At 37.8% G+C, this 12056-nt stretch overlaps 1 protein-coding gene across 1 annotated transcript; it reads left to right on the forward strand.

Annotated features, from left to right (window-relative positions):
* Positions 1-4123: 4123 nt before the first annotated feature.
* Positions 4124-9614, forward strand: mbip (MAP3K12 binding inhibitory protein 1). The gene is made up of 9 exons (XM_086275524.1): positions 4124-4275; positions 5127-5243; positions 5430-5630; positions 6172-6268; positions 6611-6676; positions 6810-6968; positions 7211-7308; positions 9250-9288; positions 9385-9614. The coding sequence occupies exons 1-9, from the start codon at positions 4156-4158 to the stop codon at positions 9490-9492; spliced, it is 1005 nt and encodes a 334-aa protein (XP_086131650.1). The 5' UTR covers positions 4124-4155; the 3' UTR covers positions 9493-9614.
* Positions 9615-12056: the final 2442 nt, after the last annotated feature.

The raw sequence follows: 12056 nt of genomic DNA on the forward strand, positions 1-12056 counted from the left end.
TCATGCTCTGTCAACATAATCTGCCACCGTGCAGCAGACAGGCTCAAAAGCGGACCTTTTTACTTTCCTGCAGGTGGCTGATGTGACTGAGGCAAGAGGCAGCAACAATCCCTCTTCACTCACTTCCCTCTAACACTAGGACCACCTTATTTCCTGTATAGCACAAATTCCCTCTGCCTGCCAAGAACACATTCTTGTAAAGCAAAGAAAAAAAATCTTATTAAGTTGCACAAAGAACCATTAAGGTATCCTTGTAACACTTTTCAGCAATTCTCTATAATGGCTTTAGCATTTACAAGCAGTGCATAAATACTTAATAAATGGTTATAAATTGTAATGTTATGTTAGGAATCTACAATTAATATGATTTAATAACAGCAAGAAAAACCAGAGGTCAAATCATTCTCTGGAAACAAGTTAGCGCATTTAAATCAGTTTGCTGTACCTTACTTTCAGCCAATTAGATAAATACAGTACTACTTATGTTGATGCATCAGTAATAATGACCCCACGGTGTAAGCCAACAATGACTAAGGCCGTTGTGCATGAACTTTTACTTGTAAAGGAATATTTTTAGGCTGTAGCACTTGTAAATACTTTTTCAACCACTGGTTTTTTAATCCTCTAAAATTGTTTTTAAGATGTCGGAACATATTAGAGGAAAAGGTGACATTTAAAGATTGTGAATATCTGTAATACTTAGTTTTGGTTTCAAAATGTAAATATAGCTAAATATAAAAACATTGAGCTCAAGTAGGCTATCATGTTTTTTTTAATGGCTCATATAAATGCCTTAAATCACAACTCTTCCCCGTTAGAAGAATAAACAGCTCTTTGGTCTGAAGCCAGCCAAATTAAATGAGCAGTTTTTTAATTTCTGAGCGCCTTGCTGTGTGGGAACATTCAGCAATAGCTCAGCATGTCAAACCATGTCAAGTGTTACAGTTCCTTCCTGTTTTGGGGGGGAAAATATCACCTCAGAGATGAATTAAAGTAAAAAGGCTTGTCTTCAGACCCCTTCCTAAAATGATTAACCCTCCTAAAGAGCATTATTGAGTTCTGAGTGGTTGTGCCTTCTCTTTGCCTGTAATTGTTCTTTTTCTGTTGTTTCCTTCATCAGTCTCTCTCCTCATTATATGAAAAGAAGGGGAAAATGTCTGAATAGAGGAGGGAGATTTTCCCACAGTCACTCAACACAAAAAAATACGCCATTGTAACCAGGTTCCCATCCCAATGCACTGCTGCACAGTCCACTGCGGTCAGAGGGACAATATCTTTATAATTGAGTGACCATTCTTTCGCCTGTTTGAAAAGTAAGTGACTGAGAATACAGTTAACGGCACATTTGAGTGAGTTCAGTAGACGGGGAGCCTGCTTTGTATATATCACAGTGTTTTAAAATAAACGTAATAAAAATTGCAGGTCATACAAATATATAAGAACTGGCATTCTAAACATATAGTGAAAATAAAATTTGACAGATAAACATGCCATAAGACGACAGAGAATAAATGATTTAAAACATGCTTTAAAAGGCGTTAAAAGAGAAAGTTCAGAGACTGGACATCTTTGGGCATTTAATAATATGCTCCAGATGTGGCACTACTTACAGGCTTGTTTTCAGGTAGAGAACACAAGTCATAAAATTATTTTATTAATATTAAAATAATACTTGATTGTTAATAGAACTGTCTACCAGTGTATGACATTACAACATTAGCTTAACTTGACTAGAGGCAACAATAAAATGTTGCTTGACTGCTAATAGATTACTGTATAAAACCACAGGGTCACTAATGCATGAAGAGGGCTTTTATATTTGATGATAGTCATTAATAGGCATATTTAGTTTGGATTTTATGGGAACAGACTGAAGAGAAGTAGAAACAATTGGGTAAAAGATGAAATGTGCATGAAATGTTTGGAAATAAAGCTATAAAACAGGTTTTTCAAAGTTTTATAAAATCAGTTTTCCTATACAGTATATATAGAGATGATCTTACCCACCCTGTGTCGAAGAACAGTTCAAAGATTTTTAAATTTCACATTTTATAACTTTATTTGTTTTTTTATGCTGTTTGTTTTTTCAATTTGCTATCATGGAGCCTGATAATATCTAAGTATCTAACATCTATATCTACAGAAAACTGATATATACTTAATTGTAATTGCAGTTTTAAAAGTTGATCCTTGACTTTAAGAATTATGTAAACAATTTCCTTTCAATCTGTTAAAAGACTGAAAAAGAGAAATGCCTTAAAGCTTTCAGAAATACTTGCACAATAAAACCCAGTAAAAATAGTGAATTTAATTTAAGCATTTATTATTACTAGTATTTTACAGAGGTGTGGACTCGAGTCACATGACTTGGACTCGAGTCAGACTCGAGTCATTAATTTTATGACTTTAGACTTGACTTGAAAAAATGTTCTAAGACTTGTGACTTGACTTGGACTTTTACACCAATGACTTGGGACTTGAATTGGACTTGAACCGGTTTACTTGAAAAGACTTGATATTTCACCCCAAATATAAAATTTAACATGCATATTATATAGAGATTGAAAATGTGACGTCATTCACGGGTAGAACCGCAAAGGATTCTGGGAACTCGTGGCAAGCGGTACTAGTGCACGCAGGCTTTCAATTAAAATCAGTTATACAGGATAAAAAGAAACACAAAAATGTCAAGAAGCCGTTGTATTATTAACTGCAATAGCCGGTCGCATGACAGCCACGGGAAGCCGACGGGTAAAGAGATCGGTTGTTATCGGATTACGTCGTTGAAGAGAAATTGTTCATGTTTCCGAAGTAACAAAGACGCGACGGATGGCCTGGATTGCAGCCATTCAAAGACCAAATATAACGTCCCAGAACCCTCCAGCTCACAGGTTAGTCTGCTCCAAGCATTTACACGAAGGTCAGTGTTTTTTAGTAGTTAATACGTCATTTTCATAACATAATTGGTGATATAGGTTACAAGCAAGAACAGAAATTGTGGCGCTATGCTCCTTTGTTTATTGTGCATAAATAGTGAATTGTCCTGACACAATATTGCGTTTCGCTTCTGTTATTATGGTACATTGACAAAAACATATACTTTTATTCACAGGATAAAACAGGTTTTTTGTATCACTAATTGCCCAGTACGATTACAGCATACAGTATTATTGTCACTGCTACATTTCTGTGATGCTACCAGAAATTATTTCCACTACTAATTAATTACCGTTGAGCTCAAAGGTCCTATTAATAAACGGTTAAGGAATGTGTATTTATGACGACGATTTGTGAGACTGGTAAACTTATGATACGTACGATGGTCTTTCGTTCTACACGGTGCATTTCAAGGTCCTGTACCCATCCGTCGGTAAACTGTACCTGGGCTTGTTGCAGTGACCTGAAGTTACTAAACTTCATGAGTGTATGCACTCACTCCAAGAACCGTATAATTATAAATATGCATATAAATATGCTAAGATGAGATAGCTGACTTCATCTAACTAGCAAATGTTGTCCAGGCTACGTTGGTGATACAGTTTTTTTTAATGTGTATGATATTTTTGTCATGCGATTTTAAAGCTGGTCCTACAAGCGCATCCAAGAATAACATGCAGCTTATCTCAGAACTGTCGGTGAAAATTATTCTTGGAGCTAAGTTTAATTGAGCTGCATTTTAAAGAGGTGCAATTTCACAATTTGTGTATATTTTCTAAGTTCACTATTTTGTATGTGTTGAGAAAAACACAGATTTTAAAATTACATGGTCTAATATTTACATTTAGCATAACTGCAACATTATTTTTTCGTTTGTTTTTTTTAAAGACTCGAAAGGACTTGAAATTCAAAGTTTCAGACTTGTGACTTGACTCGGACTTTTACACCAGTGACTTGAGACTCGACTCTGACTTGCCTGACATTACTTGAGACTTGACTTGAGACTTGAGGATAAAGACTTGAGACTTACTTGAGACTTGCAAAACAATGACTTGGTCCCACCTCTGGTATTTTAGCAGTAATATCAATATTCTCACAACTACGGTTGTGCGCGTGTACGCATGCGTGTGTGGAGCCTCGACTTCGTTAAGCGCGCACACGCAGAAGCCTGCACTCGAACCAATCAGCGCACAGTATTCTTCGGCTTGTCGAACAGCAATGGCGGAGGCAATGAAGCTAAGTAGAAATAATGCTCCTCCCAGTGACTCCAGTAAAATGTCCAGCTATACAGACTGTATGGATTCGTTACTGCAACTGCTAGCAGACTTCGGGGAAGAGGTTTGTTTGGATTGTTTAAGCTGCCTTGTTTCGGACATCGCTCCTTTCAGTCCGGGGTGTTAGCTGGCTGCATGCTAATGTTTTTAGCAATGTGGTGTTAGCAGGGCTGCTTAGCGGACCCACACTGTTCATTCATTGTCACTCACACAGCGCTGTGGTGCTTTTTTTTGACAAGTAGGTTGTTGCAAAGTAACTGTGCTTTAAATGGTTCAGTGTTGTTTTGAAAGTAATTTAAGATACAAGATCGAGCTTGTGCCTTGACTGGGCTTAACTAGGCATTCTGTTTCATCAGTAACAGCAATGTTTCATGTCATTATCCCTGTTGCCGTGCTTCTCGTATTGGATTGAATACACATCTAAATAAACCTCTTTATTCCATACATGCAGTAAATGATCTCAAGCCCTGCTATTTGTGTGGTAAAGCACAAATAAAATATGCATTGAATAAAAAATAAAACCATCGCCTTTCACCCGCTTTATGAATCTATAGAAGTTCATTATTTTCCTAAGTCTGGGATAATCTTATTTTTAATTATGTATTGATTGACCACCATTGCAATAATCAGCCAAATATATTAATTTTACAGTGACAAAAAACAGCTGAAAACAAGAGGAAAATAATCCTTTATTCCATTAAATTGAAGCTGATACCACCAAATGCTTTTTCTTGAACAGTAACAAATCAATAATAATTACCCAGTTAATTATCAAAAATAGTTTATGTACTTTCACATCAATCAATTGTAACTTGCATATATGAGACAAATGTATATATTGTCCTGTTGGCATGCAATTGCATGTTAAATGCTGATTCACAGTAACATCCACACGTTGTCTTTCCTGAAATTAAGCTGAAATTTGGGGATGCTGCTTTGAAAATAGATGTCAACCCCAGCGCTGTGAATCTTCAATCATCTCCACCTGCTCATGTTTACAGCTCATTACAAGGACATATCGCTAAATTACAGGTAAAAACTTTAGAGGATTTTCAAGAGCTGACATAGATTATTATGCAGCTTTTTATTGTGTTATCATTGCAAGGAAATAAAAGTAGATTCGAATTAACAATATCTGAATTTTAAATTTTCGATTATTCTTCAGAGCTTTAAATAATTACATCTAATATTCTTCTTTCTGGCCTGCTGTTTATTTAGGCTGTTTCAGAAAGCCTAAAGGCGTTGTTGGATGCTGATGCATCCTCTTTAAAGAACACATCAGAAGATGCTGTCATCTCATCTTCAAGCAGTGCACAGACGGCCACGCAGTCTGAGCACCATTCGCACAGCTCCGGGGCTACAGAGAGCAAGACGGCGGCTGATGATGTCATGGTTCAGATCCGAGCTGGGAAGTCAGAGGTTGGTCGCTGTCAGCAGATCTGTCAGCTGTTCTGGCAGTGAAATTTTAGAGCCCTCTTTACACTCTGTCAAGCAAATGAATAATCATAAGTAATTGCTCCAGAGGATGTGCACATGACGTGCCGCAGCAAAGCAAATGCTTGATGGAGACCTGATAAGCTGAGTTCGGTAGAGAATAAGGGGTCCTTTAGTGCTGCGGTGGGGTAGAACAGACCACATTGCTGGAGGGTTTTGAGAGAGGGCCAGGTCCTTGATGGATTATGAAGTGGATGCTCATTACTCTGAGATTGCATGTGGATGAAGGACAAGAGGCCCCATTCTGTTGTGCATTTATTTTGGTAGCCAAGCAAACAGTATTCATATTCCATCATGTGATGATGGCAAGCAGTTCAACTTTTTTGGCTACCTGGAAATTTCTGAAATGCAAATTGCCGCACCCTATTTGTCCCACATCATTATCGTTAAATAGTCAAAAACATAGCATTCTTGCCACCTCATCAATCCATTGTATCTTATTATGTTGTCTTCATTGTAACCCTAGATTGAGCGAAGAATATCTGCATTTATGGAACGCAAACAGATGGAGATCAATGAAAACAATGTACGCGAGTTTTGCAACGTGATCGACTGCAATCAGGGTGAGAATGGGAGAGAGGTGGGGGGGTGGAGAGGGTGCCTGCACACAGATTGCCAATGTTTGGGAGAGAGCTGATTTCCACAGGCGAGAGGTCAGGCTGAACTGCTCCAAGAGTGGGGCTGAAGTAGCTAACACACTCGGCCTCAAAACACAACCCGCTTAGTCCAGAAAAACACGAGACAGAAGAACCTTTTTTAAATTCAAAGCCTGTGTGAGACACCAGTAACAGAAATCAGGAGTAGTTGTTATTCAGGTGTGATATACATATACAGCTTTTGGTAATCATGTTTAATTGCATTTGGTAATTCTAATTGCAATTTATATTAAATGTGATCATCTGTAGAAAACAGCTGTGCCAGAACAGATGCCGTATTCACTCCTTACCCGGGTTTTAAAAGCCACGTAAAAGGTAAGAAAATGTCAGAATTTTTAACAGCTTTTTTTTTAAACTATCATTTGTGTAATTAAACTAAAACATGTTGTTTACTAGAATCTGTTTAGGACCGAGTTGTATCTTCTGTGTTTGTTTCTTGGCTGGGCAGTCACACGAGTGGTAAACACTTACGGACCCCAGACCCGTAGTGGGGGAGACCAAGCAGAGGCTGGGGATAAACAGAGGGGGCCATTGACGAGAGACTGTGGAAATGCAGCCATAGAGGAACGACTCAACAACATCGAAGCTCACCTCAAACTTGCAGCAGGTGAGAGACAGGAAGTTATTGTGAGGCTCAAATGATCTTTGTCTTGTATATAACATTGTACAATATATTTAACTCAGCAATTACATGACACCTTTTATTGGCACTGTATTTTTTACTTATAGTAAGCCTTTATTTATAAACTGATCTATTATTTGGTTTATCTGTTGTTATCAGTCATTCTTTGTTTGCTCCTACTCTAAATTTCAATTTTCAAACTGTTCAACAAGTGTTTTACTCCTCAGTGGGTCCAGTTCCATTGAGTGTCTACCAGCGACTCAAGAAGTTGGAGGATCGTATACTCGAGTTGGAGGGACTCTCGCCTGAGTACTTTCAATCCACAGTGAGTCCTCTGGCTTCAAAATACAAATACAGATACATCAAAGGCGTTAATAGTTATTTATGGCAGAGGTCATGCATGTTTGAAAGAGGAATGAGAATTTATTTTAAGGCACTGAATGTAGTTTAATTGCCATATGTCTTAATGAAATTCTACGAGTTGCACAATTTGTGTCAGTTTTAAGCCAGTTTATTTCCAGCTATTGCCAGCTGCCAGCCTGTCTGCTGCGATTCATACAGTAAGCAGGTGCTGCATTTCACCTGAGGAGCCTGACTGAAAGAAACTAACCATGAAGGCAAACCTCCCTGTTCACACAAAAGACTCTCTGGGCCCTCGTGAGACTGAAGTTTACAGGCGTGTTAATGTGGAGCATATAAATCATGCGTCCTGCTCTGATTAGAGTTTTTGTGTGTGTATGTGTGGGGTTTTCCCCCCCCCCCCCCCCCCAAACCTGTTGTCAGTGATTTTTTTTTTCCCTTATTCAAGTCATAGTAATCATAGAGAATTTGGAAATTGTTGAACACGACAGTCTGCTCCTTCTCCATTTTGTTTTGAAGTGCTTTTATGTTGTCGCATTGGAACTGAAAACAACTTTGCTTCCATTTCAAAATGGAATTGCAACTAGTTTGCACTTCTTAATGACTTTTGAGTATTGAGGCTCTGGTTGTGATCAGGATGCTAGTTTGAGGTTCAATTCACGACAGATGGCACCCTTTTCGTATCGGAGAAAGACAAAAGATCCATACTGCATTGGTAAGAAGGCTTTAGTTTAGTTAGAATTTTGGTTTCTCCATTTTGCGCACTGTCAGCTCAGTTGTGTATGATGCCTAAATTGGCATGGAGAGTATTGGTTTGCTGTAGGAAAAATCATTTCAGAGTGATATCTACTTACTGAAAGGAGTTTGTGGGTTATGAGAATGGAATTTCTTCTGTTATGCTTTGATACTTCAACACGTTTCACTCTTCAAGTAACACTTAAGCTGATTTAAATCAGAACTGCAGTGCCTTTGGTTAGATTTACGTAAACGTTTAGGTGAGGGCAGACGGATGAATCTCAGAATTGACAACTGTTCATTGCTATTGAGATGACGCTGACTCAAAAGATGACAGTAGGTAATTTATTGGTCTTTCTATTCAACCTGTCAGACATCAGCAGTCACACAGACTCTGATTTCCCAAGCTGAAGGAGTCTGTCCAGTGTGTTAGTTATCTAAGTGTACTTGAGATGCTACATGTCTCTTCATCCTGGTATTTCTCAGCACAGCATGCTGCTTCTGTGAGTATGCTGCTCTCCATCTGCTTTTGACTCACTGCATGTTTGTGTGAGCTGAGCAAGAGTTGTTGAGTGTCTTTGAATAAACTGATGAAGATGGGGGTCTTTTATATTCCAAGTTCGCCCCCGCCCCTCCAACCCAGCCCTCCCTTTTTTTGCATTAGTTTGGTGTTTTCCAAAAAGCTGTACACAGTTGGCCCATGATTCCAGGGACAGCGTTTAAATGCTGATTATTAATGGAGGCTTCCTAACAAAATTAGACAGCAACATATCAATAAAAAATTTGACCGTGTTTGAAAATTAGAACTAAAGGTACAGAAGCTTACACAGTCTCACATACATGAAGTTTTCTATTCATTTTTGATGGTCTTGTTAGGTGAGGCCACCTTTATCTGTCTCCCAGTGTTTATTGTTTACCTATTTATTGTAAAAGCATCCAATAAGGACACAAAAATGTTTTAGATTAAAATGGAGCTTTTCCTTATCCTCGGCTTTGTGTATTCCCCTTTTCTACTGCGTTGTATTCCTTTCTGGGATAATACTTTTTTCTGTCCTTGAGAGGGCAAAGTAGGAAGGAGCACAGATGAGCACCTCAGTATGCTTCTCAAAGCTTGTTTAAAAATTGCCCTAATTAAGAAGGTCTTATGTGTATTTGTGTGCTTGTTTTGTAGAGTCACTTGCACAAACGACAAAAGACGTCCTCTGCTCAGGTTTGTTGTGTTTCCTTTCCTCTCGCAGTACTTTGTAAGTGGAGGTTAACCTATATTAAGTGAGGTGATCATTTTTTTTCTTTCTTTGTCCTTCAGTCCTGCAGCCTGACAGAGCTGGATGAGAAGATAAGCGCAGTGAAAGCAGCTCTGCTGAAGAGGGCGACTGAGTTTGGGCCTGAATTTGGAACAGATTGTACATTGTGATATATTCATAAGCACAAACAAATACTCGAGTTCAGTTGCTCAAGCATTCACAGTGTGTCATCATTTTCTTTTCCTCCAACTCTCAGCTACTCATTAGCAGCATTCTCATCGTCTGTGTCATTGCTCCCAAACTCCCAAAAACTCTTCATATGACATTTGATGATATTGGATGGAAATCATGTACTGCTATAACAGTTAAATGAAATGTAAATTTTCTGTAAATAAATCTATATTTTCCTCCATGAAAACCCTGACTCGTGGTTTAATCACAGCTATTACTATATTAGTTAAATCTAAAATTTAAGCTAAATGCAGTTTGTGACTTTTATAGGTAGAAATTAGTAGTGCAAATAATATTAATCAGATTGATCAAAAAACATTTTCACTGTGAATAATTTGTTCTGTAAATGAAACCAAATGTCAACATAGTATCCAGCCTTATACTCAGTGTATTTTTGCTTGTATTATAACTTTATGAATAATCAGTGGTTTTTAAATTTCAGCTCAAATAGATAACACATAACCTAAAATACTCTTTTAAATTTAACATTATAGAATGCATGTATATTGGATCTTTGACATTTTCATTTTCACACCCTAATGATAGGAAGGCAAGTGTGTGCGTTTATGCATGACAGTGTGTGTGTGTGTGTGTGTGTGTGTGTCTAGTCGAGATGAATCAGAGAAAGGAGGGAGAGTGCACCTGATTTATCTGCCTGACTGCTGTGTGACGATGATCACCCCTAATGGTTGTCATTATAACAAATGACCTGATTACTGCAACTCTGTTTGGGAAACATATTGGAGACCCAACAAACCAGCATTAAATGGGATGCTGCTGCGTTTGACACTGTGACATGTTCATAAAAGGCTTTTGCATAGAGCTTTAACTTCGCTAGTGAGTGAAGCTGTAATTATGATTTCTTTTTTTCCAGCTATCAGCAAATCTGAAGGGCTGTTGCTTTATCTTGAAACTGCTTCAGTAGAAGAGGATGTATATAGAAGCTTAAGAAAAATACTAACACATGTATTTGTTACACAGATTTCTGCATTTAAAGTCGTGTTTTTGAGCAGCAAATTTATCAAAAGGAAAAAAAATACTTAACTTTTACCCCCATAAGTATTAATTGGTATTAGAAATGGCACTGTTTTTAACACACTACGGCCACAGTTGGTCGAGATGATAATCTGCAAACTTTAAATATTTATAAGGAAAATTTGACTTTAGAAGAACTCGCATCAATTCAGAGATACTTAAAACATGCTTCTTCTTTTTTCTCGTGCCAAAAACATCAGGAATCACTGGTTTCTGAAACGTTATACTGCTATACTTTATATTTTATTTTTAAATAAGAGTTCACCACATAACTTGAAAAAGTTATTTTGTCATGTAGATAAATCATCTGTTGCCTGTCATTGTGTGTTATAATAAATTTGTGTTTATTAAGTATACGTAATATGTTTCCATCGAGGAAGGGGCATTGTATATTATCTTGGAGAGTTGATGTCATGAAATAAATAAATAAATGTAAAGTAAGTACTAACAAGACCTGTCCATTAAATGTAATTATATAAAATGTGCAATAATGTCCTCTTAAATTTAGTGCAAATATGAAGTGTCATAAACATTCAAATTAGCTGGGTTTTAATACTGTGAAGTGAATGAGCCCAGTTTAGAGGCGAGAAAAGCACTCAATTAATTGTTTTTAAAACGAAAACTCAACAGATTGATCGAAAACATTTTTTTAAAATTCTATATTATAATATTGTATATATGTTATAAAAACCAGCAGCTTGAATTCATGGCTAGCAGACCCAGGCACAGTCTATTTTTCAGAGCCACAGGACAGAAATTCTTCTTCTTCTAACTGAATAAAAATAGCAATGTCATTTTCAAAATAATTTTTGCAGCAGGTGTGACAAACTGACAAGTCCAGAAAAACAACTTTCTCACGTCTTGGGAAATTACTGTAACTCCCCTTCCTTTTCTCTCCAGTTGCTCTTTGTACATCTTGTCAAGATTTATTTCAGAGTTGATTGATGGAGTGACCTGAATACAACGGCAGACGTCGCATTGTGTTTTTCGGAAGATATTTCATTCTAACGCGGAAATGGGGAAATTTCTTTTCACCCCTTCTTTCAGGTGAACCCCGCTTGTTGGGGTCTGTCCATCTCTTGCTCATAGACTGGAACCTTCTAGGCAACAAGGGGCCACAATGTGGTGGGAAGGGGAGCACTTGAGCTGTGGCGATGTGGACGCGGGGAGGCCGGGGGTATTCTCATTGTTCCTCTGGAGCTTTTGTCTCAAACACAGTCCCCTTATGAGGGTTAATGAGGACAAATTGGTCTGAGTGTAACAAATGGATTATGGAGTTGGACAAAAGCTCGTATTTTGTGGGCTGCTTTCTCTGGGATCCACCCATCATCTGCCCATTGAGCCAAATACGCTATCTAGCGTCTACGTGAAGTGGCTTCCTAAATATCTCATTATCTTTATCCTGTCTGATTTATTCATTGGCACATTATGCATGCAGCTTCCTACGGTGGATCTAACAAAAATGTAA

The sequence above is a fragment of the Aulonocara sp. 'chitande type north' Nkhata Bay genome, linkage group LG19, assembly GCF_057382095.1.
Source record: "Aulonocara sp. 'chitande type north' Nkhata Bay isolate Kocher_YH1m ecotype deep benthic linkage group LG19, A_spYH_male_GT1.1, whole genome shotgun sequence".
NCBI classification, from domain to species: Eukaryota; Metazoa; Chordata; class Actinopteri; order Cichliformes; family Cichlidae; genus Aulonocara; species Aulonocara sp. 'chitande type north' Nkhata Bay.

Bases quoted from the DNA above. Each gene is read 5' to 3' on its own strand.
- mbip (XM_086275524.1), top strand. From the start codon at position 4,156: ATGGCGGAGGCAATGAAGCTAAGTAGAAATAATGCTCCTCCCAGTGAC. The intron at 6,677-6,809 runs GTAAGAAAATGT...TTGGCTGGGCAG, and splicing joins TTTTAAAAGCCACGTAAAAG to TCACACGAGTGGTAAACACT. The intron at 7,309-9,249 runs GTGAGTCCTCTG...CTTGTTTTGTAG, and splicing joins CTGAGTACTTTCAATCCACA to AGTCACTTGCACAAACGACA.